Below are 22,639 nucleotides of genomic sequence, written 5' to 3' on the forward strand. Positions count from 1 at the left end.
AGCCCAGTGTCAGAGCATGAAAGGAGAGAAAGGCTGGCAGGATTTTCTGTTTCTGCCTCGCAGAAGGTCCTGTTCGTGGGAGGAAGTGGGACTCTTGCAGGGGAGCCTAAACCTTGAAGAATCTAAACCAGGAAGCCCATATCACCCAGGCAAAGCAAGGGTCTCCATCCCCAGAAATGGAATTTACCCATCATCCTTTTTTTTTTTTTTTTTTTTTTTTCCAAAGACAGAATCATATTGTGTAGCCCTGGGTGGCCTACAACTCTGTAGATCAGGCTGGTCTCAAACTCACAGACATCTGCCAGCCTCTCCCACCTCTGCTGGGATTAAAGGGTGCACCCCCATGCTCTGCTCTCATTCATCTATCCGTCCCCCCCACATCCTGCGGCTCATCCAGCCTTCCTCCCATCCACTGGTCTTCCTCATCCATCCTCCCACTTACCCCCTTACTCCCAACCACCTCTGCACCCACCCATTTTCTTATCTGTTTCCTCCTGTGCTTTTACCTTCATTTATCCAGCCCTAAGCTAGCTTCATGGCAGGCCCTGGGGAAGCAAAGTCCAGCGGGAGAGATAGACCGGCTTGATGATTATCAGGGCCCAGACTGTGGCCTTGGGTCTTATCAGAAGATTGTCAATTTGGAGAGCACATATCTTCCTCTGAAGGAACTGGGGGACAGTTGCTAAGGTTAGCTGATAAACTGATCAACAGAGGCTCAGCTGACACCAGGGTACAGACACACCCTGTCCTGAAGTTCTTTGAACATTTGAAGCCACAGGTGGGACACCCCGTCAAGAGCGAGTGTGCAGCTGGGCTTGAGTCTGGTTTGGGTCTCAGAGCATGCATAGTGAACATTTGAGAAATCAACTCAGGCCAGGCTTGATGGTACCTGCAATCACAGCCCTCTGGAGGTGGAAGCAGGGGGACCGGACCGTGAGTTCCAGACCAGCCTAGGAAAGAGTGAGTTTGAGGCCAGCCCTGTGAAAACCTGCCTTTAAAAAAAAGTGTCAGGAAGAAGGCTCCGTCAGCGGAATGCCTCTGTGAAGCATGAGGACCTGAGTTCCATCCCCAGCATCTCAGGACAAGGCTGGGCATGGTGGCTCCCATCTACACCCCAACACCAGGGTTGGGGGGGCAGAAAGGGAATCCTCGGGGTCTTCTGGCCAACCAATACAGCCAAACCAGGGAGCTCCAGGTTCAGTGAAAGAACTGATCTCAAGAAATAAGATGGAGGGACTGGAGATGATTCAGCATGTACAGGACCCAGGTTCAGTTCCCAGAACCCACATGGAGGCTCACAACCAGTCCCCCCAACTCTAGAGGATCTGACACCCTCTTTCAGCCTCTGCAGGCACCAGCATGCACTTGGTACAAAAACATGCATGCAGGCAAAACAGCCATACAAATCAAACAAGTCTTCTGTTTTGTTTTATTTTTTGAGACAGTCTCACTCTGGCTGCCCTGAAACTTGCTCTGTAGACCAGGCTGGCCTCAAACTCAGAGATCCACCTGCCCCTGCCTCTTGAGTGCTGGGACTAAAGGCATGTGCCACATCCACCCAGTTTAAAATAAATAGATCTTTAAAAATAAAGGTGGAGCTGGGCAATAGTAGTACATGCCTTTAATCCCAGCACTTGGAGGTGGAGGCAGGTGGATCTCTGTGAGTTCCAGGACAACCTGGGCAGTTATACAGAGAAACCCTGTCTCAAAATAAATAAATAAATAAATAAACAAGTAAGTAAAGGTAGTAAGGGATAAAGGAAGATACTGACATTGACCTCTGACCTCGGCACACATGCACGAATGTACGCAAACATTCACTGATGCATATACAATACACTGTACTCAAAGGAAAGATGCCGGCTCGGGCTGTTGGAACCCTTTAGTGTCTACACTTCCATAGCCATTCGGACACCTTGGCTGGATGGGCACCACAACCCTGGCTCTGAACATTCCAGGCTGTGGGCACTGGTGGGATTCAGTGCAGAGCTAAAGCACGAGGGCTGCCTCCCTCCCTCCCTCCCTCCGTTCATCGGGGCGGAGCCACTGGGCTCCTTCCCACCCGTTATTCCTTCTCTCCTGGCCCAGCCCGGGACCCTCCAGCCTCTTTGCTTCAGCCACCAACAGTGAAAAAACACCCTGTACCTCTGCTGTGATGTCACGTGACTGGGGGTGTGTCTGACATAGCCTCACCTTTGGGAATGCCCATTTGGACCACAAGCAGCAGCAGGATGGACCTAGCCCCCTTCCCAATGACTTCTCTGAGCACAACCAGAAAACCGTCTGAAGCTTCCGAGGGTCCTCCTTCCTCAAGTCCTAACGAGGTCCTCCCACTGCCCTGGCTGGGCCCACAGGTCTTATACACTCTCCTCTCTGATTTTAAAATACTAGTTATGAAGCAGAGAGCTGGAGAAGCAGTTAAGAGCACTGACTGCTCTTTCAGGGGTCCTGGGTTCAAATCCTAGCACCCACATGGCAGCTCACAACTGTCTGTAACACCAGTTCCAGGGACCCAACACCCTCACACACACATAGATTCAGGCAAAACACCAATGCACATAAAATAAAAATAAATTTTAAAAAACATGGTTTGTTTGTTTGTTGTTGTTTTTAAATACTAGTTATGTGGACCTGGTGTGGAGACGCACACCCTTAGTCTCAGCACTCGGGAGGCAGAGGCAGGCAGATCTCTGAGTTACAGGACAGCAAGGGCTGTTACACAGAGAAACTCTGTCTCAAAAAAAACAAAAACAAAAAAAACAAAACAAAAAACAAGGACTAGAGAGATGGCTCAGAGGTTAAGCGTACTGGCTGCTCTTCCAGAGGTTGGGAGTTCAATTCCCAGCAACCACATGGTGGCTCACAACCATCTGTAATGAGATCTGGTGCCCTCTTCTGGCCTGCAGGAATACATTCAGGCAGAACACTGTCTACATAATAAATAATAAATCTTAATAAATAAGTCTTAAAACAACAACAACAACAAAACTAGGTATTTATATGCATGTGTCCATATCACAGCAAACATACAGAGGTCGGAGGATGGCTTGGTAACAAGTCCCATACCCACTGAGCCATGTGGCCAGCTCTCTTCTCTTAGGCCACACACCTTCTCCCCGCCCAGCTTTCAGTCTCCTGGCTCTGGCCCATCCCTTGTCCTGCCCTCCTAGTACCGTGGCAGAACAAGCAGTCCCATGTCCCCATCTGAGGTCAGCCTCCGCCCTTGGACCTGGACCACTGCCCCTCATAACTCAAGGGTGTGGCTCAGCAAGTCTTACTCCCTCCTACCCCTGTGCATGAACACTCACACACACACAGCTGCAAACATGCTTGTGTATGGGGGGGGGAGGGCAAAACAGCTTGACCACCCAGCTGCCATGACAGGCTTAGAGGCCCAGACACAGCTTCTGGGACAGGCTTATTGACAGGTAACATCCAGATCCAGGAAAAGCCATAAGCTGACCCCACCAAGGAAGGGCCTGCATCTAAGGAGAAACACCTAACATTCCAAACATTCCCATCACACACCTATACCCTAGACAAATGTCAGCCAATCAGGGTCCTGAACTCTGAAAATCCACTCATGCCAACCTCTGCTATGATAAAAACCCACCCTGCCGGGCTCGGGGCTCTCTGCTCTCACCGCTGCGTCACAGAGACCAAGCTCCGAGCTGGAAATAAAGGCTCGCCGGGTGGTGGTGATGGCGCACGCCTTTAATCCCAGCACTCGGGAGGCAGAGCCAGGTGGATCTCTGTGAGTTCGAGGCCAGCCTGGTCTACAGAGTGAGTTCCAGGACAGGCACCAAAGCTACACAGAGAAACCCTGTCTCGAAAAAAAGAAAGAAAGGCTCTTTGATTTTACATATGGCATTCAGTCTCCTTAGTGGTTTTTTTGGGTCCCTGTGATCTGAGCATAACAGTATACATATGCTAAGCAAACACACATACACACCTTATACATACACACACACACACACACACACACACACAAAAAAAAAAAAAAAAAAAAAAAAACCCTGCTTCTCCTAGGCCTCTCTAGAGAGGGCAAAGAATAATCAGAATTCACTAGGATAAGACCGTCACCTTGAATCCTGTGACCCCGACAGGAGCCTGTCGTCAACTGTGCTACCAATGGAGTACATCCAGTCACGGTCCCTCAGCGGCCGTGACTAGGGTGGAAAGCAGGATGAAGCTGGCTCCACACTCACTCAGCGGCTGTCCCGTTTGGTCTCCAGATGGTGCCCACTGGCTCCGCTCTTCATGAAGATGACGCCAGAGGATCAGAGGAGGGTCTGTCAGCCAGCCCAGTGTCTGGAGGACCAAGAAGTCTGGAGGACGGGACATAGTGTTTGGTGGACACCAAAACTTCTTTTGACTACCAGATCCTGGGAAGCCAACCGAGTGTGAACTGAGAGGTCCTCTAAAGCCTCCACGGCTCCTCGGTGGTGGGACTTGGATGTGAAAGAGACTGTTAGGCGGGTACTGCCAGGCCGGCGGCCGCAGGGTCAACAGGATTGCCATCGGGGCTGAGTGTAGAACAACACAACTCTGAAGCCCAGAGCCCTAGGGCCAGGGGAGCTAGGGCCATCTGTACCCCTGTGGCTGTGAGCTAGCTGGAGGCAGCCCGGCAGCCTTGGTAGTACCTAAGAGCCTGCTTTCCTGGGTTCCCAGCCCTGAGGCCTGTCAGAGGGAACAGGTAAGTCAGGTCACAATGATCTGCTCTTGATGGAAGTCCCTACAGTGGGGTACTCCTTCCCTGGAACCCCTCAAACTTTCCGATGTTTCTCTCTCTCTCTCTCTCTCTCTCTCTCTCTCTCTCTCTCTCTCTCTCTCTCTCTTTAAGATTTTATTTATTTATTATGTATACAATGTTCTGTCTGCATGTATGCCTGCATGCCAGAAGAGGGCGCCAAATATCATTACAGATGGCTGTGAGTCACCATGTGGTTGCTAGGAATTGAACTCAGGACCTCTGGAAGAACAGTCAGATGCTCTTAACTGCTGAGCCATCTCTCCACCCCACCCCACCCCATGTTTCCTTAATTAGTTTATTCACTCTGCTTTGAAAGAGAAAGTCAAGCACAGCCCTCAGGCTGGTCTGTTCCTAAGTTCCACCTTGTCCCTTACTAGGCAAGGAAAGTAACTTTTATCTGCATAACCAGTTTGGTTGTGAGTTCTGGAATTTAGTTCCTACCCAACCCAAAAGGAAATTGAGATATGCCAATAACAGCAAGTACAAAAATGATGTTTTGGTCAGAAAAAAGAGGTTTGTTACCTAAAAGTGTGATGGGACAGTGAAATCCTGAGGAAAATGATGTATTGTGGGCCCCTCCTGACTAACCTAGCAAGAGCTTGAAATCATCACCAGAGACAGTTTCTTTTTTATCAGAAACTGGTTCTGGGTCAGAGAGATAGCTCAGCTTGCCACACCAGCCTAGGGACCTGCTTGATTCCTGGAGCCCACGTAAAGGTGGAGAGAGGGAACATCTCCACAGAGGTGTCCTCTGACACCCCAAGCATTGCAGCACACGTGCCTCCCCCTTATTATTAACTACAATTTAAAATTGTGTTTCCTTATTAATGTCAACCAATCTAAGGGTTCAGAACGCTTAGGAGCATTTTATTATCTTGCCCAGTCCTATTGAACTATCTATACTTCAAGATTAAGCCAATCTAAACTGAATAATGTTGTGGACACAGAGGGGCGGGTGTAAGCACTGTGGCTCAGATGGAAAGGGATTCTGCCAATCCGGAGCCAAGGAATTGGGAGCCAAGGAATACCACAGGTCACGGTCAGCAGGGAGCTTGCAGCCCTGTTCTAGGGAAAGGCTTCCCCACTGTAACAGCTCTGCTCCAGAAGAGGAGGGATTCCCCAGGGAAGTCGTTACACTTCTGCTCCGGTTTCCCGGAGTTGTCCGCTCTGCTAGGGGAAGGGTTCCCCATCGAAAGTATTACATCTCAGCTCTGCCCAGGTTGGTCTCTGCTCCGGAGAGAGAAGGTCTCACCTAAACTGCAAGAGATTTACTGGGAAGGAAGATCCAGGAAACAGGGTGCCTCAGCCAGGGTGAAAAGGGGGCAGCCTCAACTGAGGCACAGGGCTTATATAGGGCTTCTTAGGGGCGGAGTTTTTCCAGGAAGATGATTTTCAGATGGGCATTGGTCAGATTTCAGGTCTTGAGCTCGGATTGGCTAGATCTCCTGCTCAGGGATTGGTTGGTTTTCTGCCCAAAGATTAGTTTGTTTTTCCTGCTCAGGGACTCGTTACTTTTCTGCTTAGTTGGTCAGGCGCAGGTTTGACTGGCTTCAGAGCCAAAGTGTGTTTCTTTCGCTGGCCCATTTTGGCATTGGGCTCTAATTTCAGGGCCAGGGCATATTTCTTTCACTGGCTCTGATTCTAGGGCCAAAGTATGTTTCTTTGGCACTGGTTTCAGGGTCAGCATGTATTTCTTTGCTTCTGGGTTCAGGGCTAAAGTGTTTCTTTCACTGGCTCTGGGCTCAGGACCAGGGTGGGTTTCTTTGGCTGGCCGTTTTACCCTACAGTGGGAATAGGCTTTATTACCATAATTTTTCAGCCGGAACCTCCAGCTCACCTGTGCATGGGCCAGAAAGCCCCATTCCTCCTCTCCCTCCCTCTCCAAACCCCATCTGCTCAGAGAGTCTCCAAACAAAGGAAAAGTGCCAAAAAGCCCAGTTCCGCACTCTCGGCCACTACTGCCTCTTCTTCCCCATGCTGCCAGCAGCCCAGACTTCCCGCCTAACTGCTCAGCTTTTGACGATACGGGGCACACACCCAGTTTCTGGCAGGCACCTCATTACCCTTTGTGTCCAACATACAAAGAATCCCTGCTTCACTCTAGGGGTGTGGCTTCTCTGGCCTCCACCTCTGGGACTGGAGAACTTCACCTGTTGTTTTACTTTTTCAATGGGCTTGATCTGGCTTACTGTGTCGGCAGAGAAACCTACTACGGGGGGCAGGAAGACAGAAAACTTATTAATAAGTAGGAAAATTTTTATCTATTGGGGAAATGTTTTAAGAGTTATTTATTCATTATGTATACAGTGATCTACCTGTATGTATGTCTGCAGGCCAGAAGAAGGCATCAGACTTCCTTATAGATGGTTGTGAGTCACCGTGTGGGTGCTGGGAATTGAACTCAGGACCTCTGGAAGAACAGCCAGTGCTCTTAACCTCTGAGCCATCTCTCCAGCCCGGGGAAATGTTTTATACATGATAAATCAGAGTCTCTAATAAATGTGAGGAGAGGTCCTCAAATAGTTAAGTGGATTCATCATTTAACTGCTGGCCAAAGCATCCCTGGCTAACCTCAGTATTGGGTCGTTCCCTTTGGGAAAATGATGATGTACAGCTCTGCCAGTGGTCAAGGTTGGCAGGAAATGGGTGAAGAGGATGCCTGGGACCCTTCCAATCATCAGATAAGAATTGGGTCTCTGAAGAGATGGACTGTTGAATCAAAGGTGTGAGCTCTGCTCAGCCTAAGCTGAGACAGGATCAAAGCACATGTGCCCTCAGCTTGGAACCGCCCCCAGCACTACAAAACAAAGGAGAGAAGAGGGGGCTGGAGCGGCATGTCAGTGGTGAAGCACTGCCTAGCACAGTTGAGGCCCTGGCTTTGATTCCCAATTCTGGGGTTTCCTATCCTTTTACACTTCAGAGGATTTCCAGGCGGTGGTGGCGTACTCCTTTAATCCCAGCACTCAGGAGGCAGAGCCAGGCGGATCTCTGTGAGTTGGAGGCCAGCCTGGTCTACAGAGTGAGTTCCAGGAAAGGTGCAAAGCTACACGGAGAAACCCTGTCTGGAAAAACCAAACAAAGCAAAAAAAAAAAAAAACTTAAGATGATTAGAGAGGAATTCTAGCTCGGGCTCCAAAAATGCACAGGTTATTTGCCTGAAGTGGAGTAGGATGCAACTGACTTTTACCGAAGGCTTTCCTCCCCAGCTGCTACTCATTCCCTACTGTGGTGATATTTTGTGTATGCTTTAACAAATAAAACTTGCCTGGAGATCAGAGTGCAGAGCTAGCCGCTAGTTAACTATAGAAGCCAGGTGATGGTGGCGCACACCTTTAATCCCAGCAGGAGGGAGGTGGAGTCAGGAAATGATATGGCTGGGCAGAAAGGGATATAAGGCGGGAGGAGACAGGAGCTCACCCCTTTCAGGCTGAGGAGTTGGCGAGGTAACAGGTAGCTGTGGCTTGCTCCTTTGTCTCTCTGATCTTTCAGCATTTACCCAGATATCTGGCTCTGGGTTTTTATTATTATGACCAATTAGAATTTACACTATACCCTACTATACGTTTTTCTTTTCTTTCTTTTCTTTTTTTTTTTTTTTTTTTTTTTTTTTTGGTTTTTCGAGACAGGATTTCTCTATGTAACCATCCTAGTTGTCCTGGGACTCACTCTGTAGACCAGGCTGGCCTCCAACTCACAGAGATCCACCTGCCTCTGCCTCCCAAGTGCTGGGATTAAAGGAGTAAGCTGCCGCGGCCGCCGCCACCCCCCCCCCAGTTGCCTGGCTAGTTTGATATTCTCTCTTTCTTGATCTCTCTGCTCTTCTCTGCTTCTCTCACTGTGTTTTCTCTAGACTCTGCTATTCTCCTCTCTCACAGAGAGAGCCCTGACCAGGTCCAGTCTGCTGGCCATGTTCAGTCTACTTTCTCTCTCTACTCTGGACTCTTTCAAGAAATGTCTCTATATTGTAAAATAAAAAATAAAAAAAAGAAATGTCTCTGGCTGTCATTTCCACAGTAAAAACTTCCCCCTTAACCATACCATGGAGCAGTCATATTGTCAGTTTATACAGGTTATCTTTGTTATTTTCTCACAACATAGGTCAGGTTAGCTGGCCTGAGAGCTTCTGGGTCTTTCTGTCTCCACCCCCCACTTCTCAGGAGTGCTGGGATTATACCCACTCATGTTATGCATCCCACTGTTATGTGGATTCTGGGGACTCGAACTCAGGTCCTCCAGCATGTGTGACAAGAGCTTCACTCATTCCAGTCCGCTTTGGAAATTGGGACTTCTCTTCACATACACACAGCTTGTCTCTCTCCCTTTAGGGATTGTGGGTGCCTAGTGAGGCTCCCTAGGCTGGACAAATACTGAGAGGCAAAGCCCTCAGGCAGTCCCAGCCCAGATCTAAATGCATCTCCAGGCCCTGGGGAGTCCCCATCATCTTCCTACTTCCCGCCCCATGGCCTACAAAAGGGGTCGTGACCTGTAGGAGGTCACAGGTGGAAGAAGTCCTTACTGACCTTAGTGTGTTGTATCTGTTCTCTCAGATTACAGCCGTGATGCTCAAGGATGAAGAACAGCCATCCCCTGGCCCACCCTGGACTGACCACAGAACACTCCTTGAGTGAGTCTGGAAGCAGGGCTGGAGTATTAGGAAGGTCCAGAGACCCAGCTCTCCTTGGAGTGGCTGGATTCTACTCTATCCAAGTGACAGGCCCATCTTGGTTCTGCAACTCAGTGGGGATCTTTATTGCTGGGGCTTAAAGAGGGGTTGCCTGATGGAGCAGCCTCCCGAGGAGGTACCCATTCTTTGGTCTCACGCCTGGCCATGGCTGATGACTGTGGGATGGGACGCTCAAGGGAGTAGCGCTGGGTAGAAGCCCTCTTCAGATACCTAAGAGCAAAGGCTTCCTCCTCGGTGTCTTCTGATTTCTCCTGGGTGCCCTCTGCTTTTCCTTGGGAGACATTAGCTATCTCCTGGGTGACTCGAGGGTCCTTTGAAGTGACCAGACTTTCCTCCAGGTTCTGGTACAATGAGGTAGCCTGGGACAAAAGATTGCAGGACCTGAGGTGGGTGGCTGACCAGCAGGACTACCTTCATCCCCAGGGCAAAGGGGTGAGGCTGGGGGCAGGGAGGAGCCAAGGCAAGGCATGGCCCTGGGGCTGGAGGTCTCACCAGGTTTTCTAGCCTCTCTTCAAGGGCCAGGTTGTCCCTGTGGTTACAGTCCAGGGCCTCCTGAAGCCTAGGGTAAAGGAGAGGCCCCCTGAGCCCCATGCTCTCTTCCCAGTCACCCCTTCCACACACACACACACACACACACACACACACACACACACACACACTCCTTGCGTCAGCTCTGGTGGCTAGCGCTCCCTTAGGAGGCTGGACTTACCCACATCACCATTGCAGAGGGAACTATTCCTTCTAGACAACTTGTATCAGCCGCTTTCTCCCTTTTTAACATTTTTGTTTTGTTTTGTTGTTGTTGTCAAGACAGGGTCTTATTATGTAGCCCTGGATGGCCTGGAATGCACTGTGTCAACAAGACTAGACTCAAACACACAGAGAACTGCCTGCCTCAGCCTCCTGGTGCTGGGATTTAAAGTCATGGGCCACCATGCCCAGCATTCTTATCTATTTATTTATTTACTTTTTTAATTATTTATTTTATGTGCATTGGTGTGAGGGTATCAGACAATTACAAACAATTGAACCCGGATCCTCTAGAAGAGCAATCAATGTTCTTAACCACTGAGCAACCTCTTGAGCCTCCCGATGATCTCTGTGAGTTCAAGGTCAGCCTGGTCTACAGAGTTAGATCCAGGACAGGAACCAAAACTACACAGAGAAACTCTGTCTCAGAAAATCAAAAAAAAAAAAAAAAAAGATTTACTTATTTCTGCTGGGCGGTGGTGGTTTAGGCCTTTAATGCCAGCACTCAGGAGGCAGAGGCAGTTCCAGGACACAGCCAGGGCTACACAATGAAACCCTGTCTTGAAAAACAAAAAAATTTTTTTTACTTATTTCTAATTTACACTATGAATGTTTTGCCTGCTTCTGTGCCTGGTGCCCTCAGAGGCCAGAAGAGGGAATCAGATCCTTTGGGACTAGAGCTATAGACAGCTGTGGGTGAGCCTCTATATGGATGCTAGGATCTGAACCAGGTCCTCTGCAAGAGTAGCCAGTGCTCTCAACGGCTGAGCCATATCTCCAGCCTCTCCCCTTTAGTTTTATTCATTGTAAGTAATTAATTACATAAATTTGAGGCAGACTCTCATGTTGCCCAGGCTAGCCTCAAGCTTACTCTAGAGATAAGTTCAGGACAAGATCTTGAACTCATGCCGGGCGGTGGTGGCGCACACCTTTAATCCCAGCACTCGAGAGGCAGAGCCAGGCGGATCTCTGTGAGTTCGAGGCCAGCCTGGTCTACAAAGTGAGTTCCAGGAAAGGCACAAAGCTACACAGGGAAACCCTGTCTCGAAAAAAAAAAAAAAAAAAAAAAAAAAAAAAAAAAAATCTTGAACTCATGATCCTTCTGCTTTCACCCACCACTGCTGAGGTTATGGGCATGTACCACTATACCTAGTTTAGTTTATACAATACTGGGATTGGAATCCCAGTTTCCTGAAAGGCAAAAACTCAACCACCTGAGCTACATCCTCAACCCTTACTTGTTATTTATTTATAACAAGGTCTCAGTAGCCCAGGCTGATGGAGAATTCTCATAGAGAAGATGATGTTGGACCCCCTGGTCTTCCTGCTTCCACTTTCAAATGCCGGGCTTGCTTGTGTGTACCCACACCCAACTCTTCTTTAGCAAGAGACAGGCTGCTTATCACCTGGGCTGGGCCATGAGTCCTCTGAGGTCTCCATGGAGCAGGGCAGAAAGCAGGCCATCCCTTTGAGCTGTATCAGGGCTGGTTCAGGACTCTATGGTTCCAGGTTGGTGAGTTTCTATGAAATCAGCCCTGCCTGAGAACTCTGTGCCAGCAGTGGGTGAGTGGAAACTTGCATTGCTCAGATCCATGGTTAAAGGCACGAAGCAGCGGAGGAAAGGCAAGACGTCCATCCCAGGACCTCTGTGGCCAGGTAGAATTGAGCAGACTCCACGCTCCATTGGCTGACATCACAGAACAGAACCCTCCACAGCCGGCTAGCTATCTAGTTCTTTGACAGTTAAAGGTCAATACACCAGACTCCTGCCACTCAGCCATGGCTGTGGTCGCTAACCAGAGGGGCAGGTCCTGAGCCTGTAGGATAGACACTTCTGCTTGGGAGGTGAGGGCCCTGCTGGCAAGGAGCTTATCTAGGTTGGGACAGAATAAAGACAAAGAGAACACAGGCAGAGGATTCAGGGCAAGTGAAGACCCAAAGCCACAGCAGCAGCCAAAGCCCTCAGCTAAGAACCAGACCTGGCTTCACCATCCTGTCCTGCACACTGGCCCCACATGTCCCCGAAGCTCACCTCTTGCAGTCCCTCTGCAAATTCTGCATCTCCTTTGAAGTCCGCTTAGGGCCCCAGTCATCCCGACCCAGGAACTGTCTCTCCAGTGCTTCCGTGTCCCTGGGGAGGTGAGAGCAGACCTCAGGGGCTGGAGGCCAGTTGTTAGCTCCCAGCCTGGGACCCAGCTCCATCAGTCATGTGTGGGCCTTCCTGCTGTTCAGCACAGGTTTGAATGGTGGTGGTGGTGGTGGTGGTAGGTGGTGGTGGTGGTTGTGTGGTGGTGGTGGAGGTGAGTGGTGGTGGTGGAGGTTGGTGGTGGTGGTGGAGGTGGAGGTGGTGGTGGTGGTGGTGGTGGTGGTGGGTTGTCTTCCACCTCCCTAAGATAATACCCACCCACTCACAGACACACACCCGTTCAGGTAACCTTACGATTCAGCATCTTTGGGCTCAGGGGTGTTCAGGAGTGTGAACAGGAATGCGACAGTGGGTTCTGACTGCTGGTCCGACTTTGGCTCTGAAGATGGCTTTGCAGAGAAGGGGCCTTGGTGACTGACGTGGCATGAGGCGCCAACCCAGGAGCCTAGCCCTTCCTCCTCCCATTGGCCCTTTCCGTTCCTCTGCTTACAGGGATTTGGTCTCTGCCGCCCCTCAGCTTATGGGGAGGTAGGTGTGGAAAGGACAGGGCAAATGAGTTTTCTCCTAGAGGAGGCCCTCCAGCTGGAGAAGGACCCAAGACACCCCAGCAGCAAAAGGAGTGTGAGGATCGGGAATACAGGTCTTGGCCCAGGCTAAGGACGAGTTTCTTAGCCCCCCTCTCTCCCCTGCCTGCTGTCTGAGGGTCGGCAGTAAATGAGGGAGCCCCCAGGGCCTGCTGTCACCTCCACGCTGTGCTCCCTGGAGTTCCCTGGTTCTTCTAGCCGTGGCTCAGCAGGCTTCATTGCCTTGTCAAGGTCTGCATGGAGTGGGCACCCAGTTTGCCTGTGGGAGACTGAGGGAAACAGATCTGCTTGGTGACCCGCTCCCCAGCCTATGTGTCTGCCTTTTCTAACAAGCTTGGTTTTCTTGGCGTAGTAACTGGTCTAGGGAGTGGCCATTACCAGCTCTGTCCAGCAAGTCAGAACCCCTGAGCTAGTGTAGACAGACCATGGTGCGGCCCAGATGGTAAAGCCCTCAGCAAATACGATACAGGATGCTGTGTTGATGGTTAATATTGTCACCATGACAATCAGAATCACCTAGGAGACAAATCTCCTGGCATGTCACTGAAGTTACTACACTGGGTTAACTGAGGGAGGAAGACCCGCCCTAGATATGGATGTCACCATCCCAGGGGCTGGGGGCCTAGACAGAATGAAAAGCAGAAAGAGAACTGAGCACTGGCACTCATCTGGCCCTGCATCACAAACGCAGAAGCAACGTGACCAGACTCCTCAAGCTCCCATTGCCATGACGTTGCCGCCACGATGGAGCGTGTCCTTCCACCGTGAGCCCAAATAACCTTCCTTACTTCAGCTGTTTCGTCAGGTATTTGCCACACGAGGAGAAAAGTGATCAGCACACACAGTTGTCAATTTTTTTTTAAAAAAGTATATTGCCACTGTGCACCTGTGCGTGGCCCGTGTGTGAAGATCGGAAGACTTTGATTTGTAGCAACACACCTGGGTTGTTAGCCTTTTTTTAGAGGCTTTCACCCACGGAGTCATCTCAGGAGCCCACGACCATCTCCAGGGTGTTAATCCAATTACAACCTCAAAGTAAATACTTTAAGCACAGCTGTAGTCTTAGTACTCAGGGGGGTGGAAGGAGGATGAAGACTTTAAGAACAGCCAGGTGGTGGTGGCACATGCCTTTAATCCCAGCCCTGGGGGCAGAGGCAGGTGGATCTCTGAGTTCAAGGCCAGCCTGGTTTACAGAGTGAGTTCCAGGACAGCCAGGGCTACACAGAGAAATCCTGTCTCAAAAACAAAACAAGGTCCTGAGTTCAATTCCCAGCAACCACATGTGGTGGCTCACAACCATCTATAACGGGATCTGATGTCCTTTTCTGGCCTGCAGGAAAACATTCAGGCAGAACACTGTATACAAAATAAATAAATAAATCTTAAAAAAAAATAAAAGTTGAGGCCAACCTGGGCTACAGAGTAAGTTTCAGGAAAGGCGCAAAGCTACACAGAGAAACCCTGTCTCGAAAAACCACAAAAATAGATAAATGAAATAAAAGTTAATTTAAGGCCAGCCTTCAGCTAAATAATGACTTAAAGGCCAGCCTGGGCTATGTGAGACCCTGTATGGAAAAACAATAAAGGGTTACAAATGTCATCTTTTTTTTATTTTTTTATTTTATTTTTTCTTAACATTTATTTTATGTATAGTGTTCTGCCTGCATCTATGCCTGCACACCAGAAGAGGGCACCAGATCTCATTAGGTGGTTGTGAGCCACCATGTGGTTGCTGGGAATTGAACTCAGGACCTCTGGAAGAGCAGCCAGCGCTCTTAACCTCTGACCCATCTCTCCAGCCTGCAAATGTCATCGTTCATTTACTTCTCAATGCCCATCTGACACTAAAAGTAGAAGTATTCTCCACTTGACAAAACTGCAGGATTCCTTTAAATACTGTCCTCCAACAACTGCCCCCAAGCCCAACCCCTGTGCTTTAGTCAGGGGTTGCTTTTTTTTTTTTTTTTTTTTTTTTAAATTAAGGCAGGATTTCTCTGTAACAGCCCTAGCTAGCTGTCCTGGAACTCACTCTGTAGCCCAGGCTGGCCTCAGACTCACAGAGATCTGCCTGCCTCTGCCTCCCGAGTGCTGGAATTAGAGGCGTGTGCCACTACACTCAACATTGTTTTTGCTTTTTTGAAGGGAGTCACCTGACAAAATTCTGCTCACCTGTAGCTTTGGTAAAATTGCCAGGTGAGATACAGGACACATGAATTTCAGGTACTGAATCATTTCCATGTAAGTGGTACTGGAGATCAAACCCAAGGGCCCAAGGGTGTTAGGCAAGCACTCTATCACTAAGCTACAGAGCTACAGCCCCTGGGGGATTTCTTGGCACATAAACACATCCCAAACATGGCAGCACTGCAGGGAACGCACTTACATTCAAAAGGTTTGTGTTTGTTCTTGTCTTTCAGAGTCTGGTGAAGCCTAGGCTGGTCTAGAACTTATCACACAGTGGAGCATGGCCTAGAGCTCCGACTCCTTCCACTTCCCAGTGCAGGGACTTCAGATGTGCAGCTGACTGATCCCTTGTTTTCTACCCCACCTCATTTTCTCATTCAGAAAAGTAGGGGTTCTTTCTTTTTAATATAATTTCAAACTTGTCCCCAATGCTGCATGCTGGAGGAACTTAGCAGTCACTGTATCTGGGGGAGACATCAGAAAGAACAGCTACTTTTTTGAAGTACCTTGACCTTGAAGAATCCTTGTGGAAAACAGTGATTGTTTTCTGTGATTTGTAGAACCGTTTCGCTGAAGGGGCCATTGCAGCCATCCCATGACTTTGGTCACAAGATGCTTCAGGCACACCTGAGGCTCTTGTATTATTGTGTATTGTAAATGATACATAATAAAGGACTAGAGTCATGGGGGCAGGTGATGCTTCCTTTAGTAAGACATGTAAATTAATTAGAGACCTTGGGATGAGGAAATACTTTGTGTAACAATAAATACTCCTGCTGGGCGGTAGTGGCGCACCCTTAACCCCAGCACTTGGGAGGCAGAGCTAGGAGGATCTGGCCAGCCTGGGCTACCAAGTGAGTTCCAGGAAAGGCGCAAAAGCTACACAGAGAAACCCTGTCTCAAAAAAACAAAACAAAACAAAAAAAAAAAAAAAAACAAAAAACAAAACTCCTTTGTACGGTTGTTCAGGGGTTCAGTCCATCAGAGAGGCTGGGCCTTCCTGCTGCCACATAGGTCTTAAAATTTCATCTTGGAGTGCCTTTTTTTTTCAACTGACGGAAGCTACTCACTACACAATGTACCCCAACAGCTGTGCTCTTATCCAGGAATGTTCCCACAAGTTCCCTGTCCACTTTGCCCACTTTCCCTGCTAAGCAAACGTACCTCCCTCAGGTACATGGTGGTGCTGGTATGCTTACTCTGAGGGTGTTTCCTACTCTCAATGTACCATGAGATATCCCATCTATTGGGATGGAAACAGCAGCATTTCCTCAAGTCTGAAGTTACCAGCCACCTGTCTCCTCTCTTTCTATACTGCCATAATGGTGCCCATGAATGTCCTGGCTGATCTCTCAAGACCATTAACACTACAGAGGCCAATGCCAGGTCCTTACAGTGCCATGCCCCAACTGTTTTGTTTTTAGTCATCTCCCTTACCCTCCCTCAAAGACAGGGTTTCTCTGTGTAGCTTTCATGGTCCTGGAACTCCTCTGTAGAGCAGATTGGCCTTGAACTTCGAGATCTACCTACCTCTACCTCCTGAGTGCTGGGATTAAAGGCATGAGCAACCAGATCTGGCTGTTTTTGTTCTTTTTAGACAGGATTCCCCTTGCTCTGGCTGTCCTGGAACTCACTATGTTAAGACCAGGCTGCACCAGGACCACATAGATCTGCCTACCTCTGCTTTCCTGGTGCTAAGATTAAAGGTGTGTGCTAGCACAGGTGGCCAGTGTCTTTTCAATTACAATGATAATGCAGATAAGATACACTCAAGTATGCAACATGATGGTGTGGGCTGAGAAGACGACTTAGTGGGTAAAGGGCTTGCTAAAGCATGAGGACCTGAGTTCAGATTTCTAGCACAAACATTAAAGCCAGATGTAGTGGCATACATCTATAACCCTAGAACCAGAGAAGGGGTGTGAGATAGGCAGATCAGGGGTCCTGTTGGCCTGTCTGGCTGAGATGGCATTCTCGGTTCAGTAAGAGATCTGGAGAAAAAAAAAAGAAAAGAAAAAGGAAAGAGGAAAAAAAAAAAAAAGAGAGATCTTGAGAAAATGTAATGGCCTAGATTTCACCAGAGGATGATCTGGGACACCCACATTTGCACAAGAGGCCTAGGAATCACATCTTTGGTCTTCTTCTCAGAGGTGCCCATAGCTCAGCTGCTGGGTAGCATCTAGGAGGGGCTATTATGCCCGAGCCACAGGCTCCTATGCTGAATAGAGCTTTCGGAAAAGAGAAACAAGAGCTGGAATGTGGCCAATTCCATATACCTCTCTTGGGAAAGAGTGCTTAGCAGCTTTACCCACATCTACATCTTCCCTCCTGGGATGGGGGACTTGGGCCTTCATTCCAGGAAGCCCTAGCTTGGAAGAACAGGGACCAGTCATTTGAGAGAGGCCAGGCTGGCAGCTTGTACAGAGGAACAGGCCTGGGGACACAATCCAAAGACACAGTATTCAGAGCTTCACACCAGTGGCTCTGTCTTCACCAAATAAAAGGCAGTCTACGAACAGGTAGAAAACTCTTACAAGTTTATTTGACATTAAACCTTTTCCCCTGGGCTGCACATTAGTTCCTCAAAGGCAAATGGGTCTGTAGTGCTAGCAATCAGCAGGTTCCACAGGAACCAGTGTGGACAAATTCTTCAGGTGTGCTCCCCTCAAAACCATCCTGGTGTAACAATTCTCATCCTGGTGTTGCAGTTCTCATCCTGGTGTTGCAGTTCTCATTCTGAAGCTTCTCCTCCCATGAACTTGCAAATGCTGGAAGTCCAATAGCCTTTGAAACCGTATCTTCTACCATAATTGAGAGGAGGTGGTAGGCAGGAAACAATTCCGCATGAAGACATCCATTTTTGTTCCCAGCAGCCCCCTGCCTAGGGATGGGCTCATGTGAGTGTGTAATAGCCAAGCTCACAGCAAAAGCTGCAATCAGTGCTACAGCTGTCAGGCTTATGAGAAATAACATCCAGAACGTTCTAAGTGTAGTTGCAGAAGGCCACATCCCAGAGCCGAGACCGCAGTTTACTTTGAAGAAACAGATGTGGGCGAGGAAAAGGTGATCTGAGACCACAAACCTCAAGTTGGTGGCATCTGGAGCCCACACCATGAATTATATCCACTTGCCCTAAGCATCAGTACCTCATTCACCAATGCAGTGTGTCAACAGCAGAACACAGACATGAACAGTTCCTACGTAAGTCACTGGTGTTAAAAACAAACAAACAAACAAAAACCCAAAAAAACCCCCCAAAAACCAATCCTCCTCCTTTCATACCTCCATGTCCAGGAGGACTCTTGCTCAAGGGTTTACCTGTCTCCCCAGCCTGTGAGCTCCCTATCAGACTCTAGAGAACCTCTTGATTGGTTGGTGGCTAGACTCCAAGCCACCAACAGGCAACAGCAGAGGAACAGCCAGAGCTGAGCCTGTTTCTGCGTGCGGCTCAGAGCCAAGGTGCCTTCTCCTCCCCACCACTGGGGAGTGCCGCAGAAAGCCCAGGGTAACTAGTCACAGTATGACAAGGGGCCAGCAACACATTTTCTGGGTAACAAGGCCAATGAAGAGGACCCTAAAAGCACTGCTCTACTCAAAGGGCAACATGTACAAGGAGAGCGGAGAGCCTGGCCAGGTATACCCCACTTTATCTCATTCAATCAGAAGATCAAATTGTTCAGCAGCTTCAAACTCAGCATTCATGGCCATAGCCCACTCATCCAGCTCCGATTTCTGGTGGAAAGAAATGAGGGCACATGAGTGGGGAAAGCAGCCATGCTGGCCAGAGCATGTTACTTCCCCACACCCTCGGGTGGAGTGGAGTCCTGCCCACGCCCCTGTACAGTGCCCACCCCCTCACTCACCAGGATCTCTGGCACCTTCTTCTTTCGCTTCTCTTTCACGACTGGAGGAGAGATTCCAGGAAGCGTCGTGTCTGGAACCCAGGGCTTTGCGGGTACTTTTGGGATCTCAGTTAACTTTGAACACACTACAGGTGAGACTCCAGGCAAGTCTTCAGGTCCCTCAAAGCCAAAGAAGGATCGGCGGCCAGGGGTGGAGGTTGAGGCAGAACTGAGGCTCTCCAGACGACTGTATGATCGCCTGACTTTCTGGGACATATCCAAGGCTCTGGTGTCCAGGTCCTCTCCTTCCACAGAGTTAGAATCAGCATTCTGAGTATACAGCACTGGGGTGCTGGTCGGGGTACCAGGAACACTACAAGTCTTGAAGAGGTCCTCCTTAGTGGGTACCTTGAGAGGAGGGCTGTTTTCTTTTTCCAAGATAAAAGAGACCTATATCAAGACAGGAGAGGGAACCCGTGTCAGCCAGGGAATTCAGGATAGAGACTGCCCACAGATGCAGGATTTCCACTGTTTCTTGTGTATTTACGGTGTTGGGGACGGAACACAGGGCCTTGTGATGCCAGGCAAACGCTGTGCTGAGTGAGGAGCTCCAACCTCAGCCCAGGACAGACTTTAAGTAAAGAACAGTCATAGAGCACATGCCCAGAATACACAAGCCCTGGGTTCTACCGCTACTGTTTGGAAAAAAAGAAACAATCATTGTTATCCCTGAGAAGTTGACTTATGACAAGATTTACTATAGTCACACATTCGCTGCCACTGCCACATGTACCTGGCATATAGCCCCCATCTGCTAGCTGACATAAAGTCCCAGCATACCTAAACTGGCTTGATGCCTCCTAACTGTCCTTTGGCTAATGAGTGACCTGTCCTACACCAGGGAGTGTCTTGGGCTCTGGGAATAGATTAAGGAAAACAAAAGCAGCACTGATACCTCAGCACTTCCCCTGTAGCCCTGAAAACACAATGAGGAAAACGGGGGTGGGGTGGGGTGTTAAAAAGCTTAGCGAGCCGGGCAGTGATTAGTGGTGCACACCTTTAATCACAGCACTGGGGAGGCAGAGACAGGCGGATCTCTGAGTAGAGTACACTGCAATACCATCTCTGTATACACAGACCACCATAAAGGCTTTGACCCAAGGCCAAGGGAGCCACAGCAAAGCTGTCAACCACAAAGCTTAACCTGACATGTAGGTGAGGTTCCTGTGTTGGTTAGTGTACTCCCACTTTCAGTTTAAACGGCTCCTCCTCAGGGAGGCTGTCCTTTTCCTGGGATTCGGAACATTTACAGCTTATTCTATCACAGTGCCTTATTACTTCTAGCACAGCAATACAGCTATCTGAAGTTGGCCGGTTACTGCTTAACTCAGTCATGCCAGCCAGATGGGGGAACTTCTTGAGAATCAGGGGTCACCAGCTGTCTAGCTAACTCTGCCAATGCCCAATATACAGCAGATTCTTGCACACCAGAGGCTCACTGTATTAATGGGCATGAAACTTGGCACCTAGTTTTCTAGAGGCCAAGACCCAGTGAAAGGACAAATCTAGCAACAGTTATGCTCCAATATGTGGTGGCATTGTGTTCCCCAAAATATTCTCCAAATACACTAATACAGGGAAGGAAAGTCATCAAGAGACATTTTAGCTGGGTATGGTTGCACACGTCTTTAATCTAGGCAGAGGCAGGTGGATCTCAGTGAATTGAGGCCAGCCTGGTCTACAGAGTGAGTTCCAGGACAGCCAGGGCTACACAGAGAAACTATCTCAAAAACAAAGAAGTAGGGCCACCCCTGACTACTCCATCCCCATTCTCTGGAGCCACACAGCCACTAAGATCATTTTTTGTTGTTGTTTTTTATTTTGGAGCTGAGGACCGAACCCAGGGCCTTGTGCTTGCTAGGCAAGCGCTCTACCACTGAGCTAAACCCCCAACCCTATTTTTGTTTTTTTTTTAAAGATTTATTTATTATGTATACAGTGTTCTGCCTGGATGTGTCCCTGCAGGCAGAAAGAGGGCACCAGATCTCATTACAGATGGCTGTGAGCCACCATGTGGTTGCTGGGAATTGAAATCAGGACCTCTGGAAGAGCAGTCAGCGCTCTTAATGTCTGAGCCATCTTACTAGCCCTGAGACTTACTCTCAACTGCTGAGCCTTTTTTTTTTAAAAGATTTTTTTTTTGAGACAGGGTTTCTCTGTAACAGCTCTGGATGTCCTGGAACTCACTCTGTAGACCAGGCTGGCCTGGAACTCAGAGAGATTCACCTTCCTCTGCCTCCAGAATGCTGAGATTAATGGTGAGCGCCACCATGGCCCGGCAACCAGAGCCATCTTTGTAGACCCCAAACATAACTCATTCTACAACTATGAATAAACACTGAAAGCAAAACAGACCTTTTGCAAGATAGGATTTTTCTGTGGAGCCCTAGCTGTCCTGGAACTTGATCAGGCTGGCCTAGAACAGAGATCTGCTTACCTCTGCCTCCTGAATGCTGGGCTTAAAGGCGTGTGCCACCAACACAAAACAGTTTTATGGGCTCCTGAGTGCTAGGATTAAAGGTGTTCATCACCACCACCCAGGTATGATGAACAGTAAGGAAATAAGGAAAACAGTAAAAATGATCAGAGCATAAAGAACTAAAAAAAAAAAAAAATAATAATAAGCAGGGCACCTTTAGTCCTAGCCCTCAGGAGGCAGAGACAGGAGGATCTCTGTGAGGATGAGGCCAGCCTGGTCCACAGAAGGAGTTCCAGGTCAGCCAGGGCTACACAGAAAAACCCTGTCTCAAAAAAACAAAACCAAAACAAACAAAAAAATAAAAATAAACTAAAAATGAACATCTGCAGGCAGGAACCAAGAATGGCAAGGCTAACTGGATCCCACACAAATAAGACAATGGAAATCAACTCACCCTAGGACTCCTTCGAAGTGTGTGGACAACCGGGGCCTGTAGAGATAACATCAACCCATCAATCAACAGTTATGCTCAGTTTTGACATCTCACTCCCAAATCCCTCTCTCAGCCCCTCACCTTTACTGTATGGGCCACGATTTTCTTCAAGACGATGGCCTTTCTGGCTGGAGCCGCATGAGGTGTCTGAAAAGGGGGGAGAGGGATTACCAGGAGCTTTACATTTGTTCAAAGCCCTCTAGGTCAGTATCTGAGCAACTCGGAACTCACCTTCGGCCAACTTTCAGGAAAGATGTTCGGGAGATCTGAGCCAGATTTCCGCTGGGACCTCTTCGAAGACTTAGTAAGTGGAGTCCTGGACCCTGGAAAGGAAAACATGGTTAAGGATAAGTAAAACTGTGTTCGAGGAAAAATAAGAACGTAACCAAACGAAACAAGATGCTTGGCGAGTTGGGGAGAGCAGAAGCCCTTTTCCAACTTGCCCTTTGGGGCGTCTTCCACCAGGATCTAAGTTTCGTTCTCCACACCACGCGGCCCTACCGCTCTCCCGCGTCTTCCACTCACCAGACCGCTGGGCTGCCCCTCCGGACCGCGTTCGCCGCTCCGACATGTCTGTGGTCCGGCTCAGTCTCCGCCGCGGTCGTCAGTTCAGCGCGCGCCAAGCGGGAAGTTCGTGCCTGCAAACGTTCAAATCACCCGCCAGGCGAGGGCGGAAGCGGAAGTGATGCAGAGAAGGCCGACCCTTGGACTACCCCTTTTTCGT

The 22,639-nt window shown here is 49.0% G+C and overlaps 2 protein-coding genes across 3 annotated transcripts; both read right to left on the bottom strand.

Moving 5' to 3' along the window:
• Positions 1-9,474: 9,474 nt before the first annotated feature.
• LOC119088375 lies at positions 9,475-19,048 on the bottom strand. 2 transcript variants are annotated; one of them, XM_037208027.1, is made up of 6 exons: positions 18,965-19,048; positions 13,077-13,186; positions 12,628-12,722; positions 12,220-12,318; positions 9,930-9,996; positions 9,475-9,796 (listed from the first exon to the last, which is right to left on the bottom strand). In XM_037208027.1, exons 2-6 carry the CDS (start codon positions 13,134-13,136, stop codon positions 9,488-9,490), a joined length of 630 nt encoding a protein of 209 aa, XP_037063922.1. In that variant the 5' UTR covers positions 13,137-13,186; positions 18,965-19,048; the 3' UTR covers positions 9,475-9,487. The 2 variants fall into 2 exon arrangements, with proteins under 2 accessions (XP_037063922.1, XP_037063918.1); XM_037208023.1 differs by lacking the exon at positions 18,965-19,048 and adding an exon at positions 13,296-13,424.
• Positions 17,622-22,616, bottom strand: LOC114682110 (sororin). Its single transcript, XM_028855926.2, has 6 exons — positions 22,441-22,616; positions 22,147-22,238; positions 21,997-22,062; positions 21,877-21,912; positions 18,965-19,393; positions 17,622-18,833 (listed from the first exon to the last, which is right to left on the bottom strand). Exons 1-6 carry the CDS (start codon positions 22,484-22,486, stop codon positions 18,753-18,755), a joined length of 750 nt encoding a protein of 249 aa, XP_028711759.1. The 5' UTR covers positions 22,487-22,616; the 3' UTR covers positions 17,622-18,752.
• Between the last annotated feature and the right edge of the window lie 23 nt (positions 22,617-22,639).

The sequence above is a fragment of the Peromyscus leucopus genome, chromosome 1 (genome assembly GCF_004664715.2).
Source record: "Peromyscus leucopus breed LL Stock chromosome 1, UCI_PerLeu_2.1, whole genome shotgun sequence".
NCBI lineage: Eukaryota > Metazoa > Chordata > Mammalia > Rodentia > Cricetidae > Peromyscus > Peromyscus leucopus.

Bases quoted from the DNA above. Each gene is read 5' to 3' on its own strand.
- LOC114682110 (XM_028855926.2), bottom strand. From the start codon at position 22,486: ATGTCGGAGCGGCGAACGCGGTCCGGAGGGGCAGCCCAGCGGTCTG. The intron at 22,239-22,440 runs GTGAGTGGAAGA...TTTCCTTTCCAG, and splicing joins AGGGGCAGCCCAGCGGTCTG to GGTCCAGGACTCCACTTACT. The intron at 18,834-18,964 runs GTGAGTGAGGGG...TCTTTCCACCAG, and splicing joins AGAAGGTGCCAGAGATCCTG to AAATCGGAGCTGGATGAGTG.
- LOC119088375 (XM_037208027.1), bottom strand. From the start codon at position 13,136: ATGAAGCCTGCTGAGCCACGGCTAGAAGAACCAGGGAACTCCAGGGAG. The intron at 12,319-12,627 runs GTAAGGTTACCT...TCACCTCCCCAG, and splicing joins GAGCCCAAAGATGCTGAATC to GGACACGGAAGCACTGGAGA. The intron at 9,797-9,929 runs GTGAGACCTCCA...CTTTTGTCCCAG, and splicing joins AAGAGAGGCTAGAAAACCTG to GCTACCTCATTGTACCAGAA.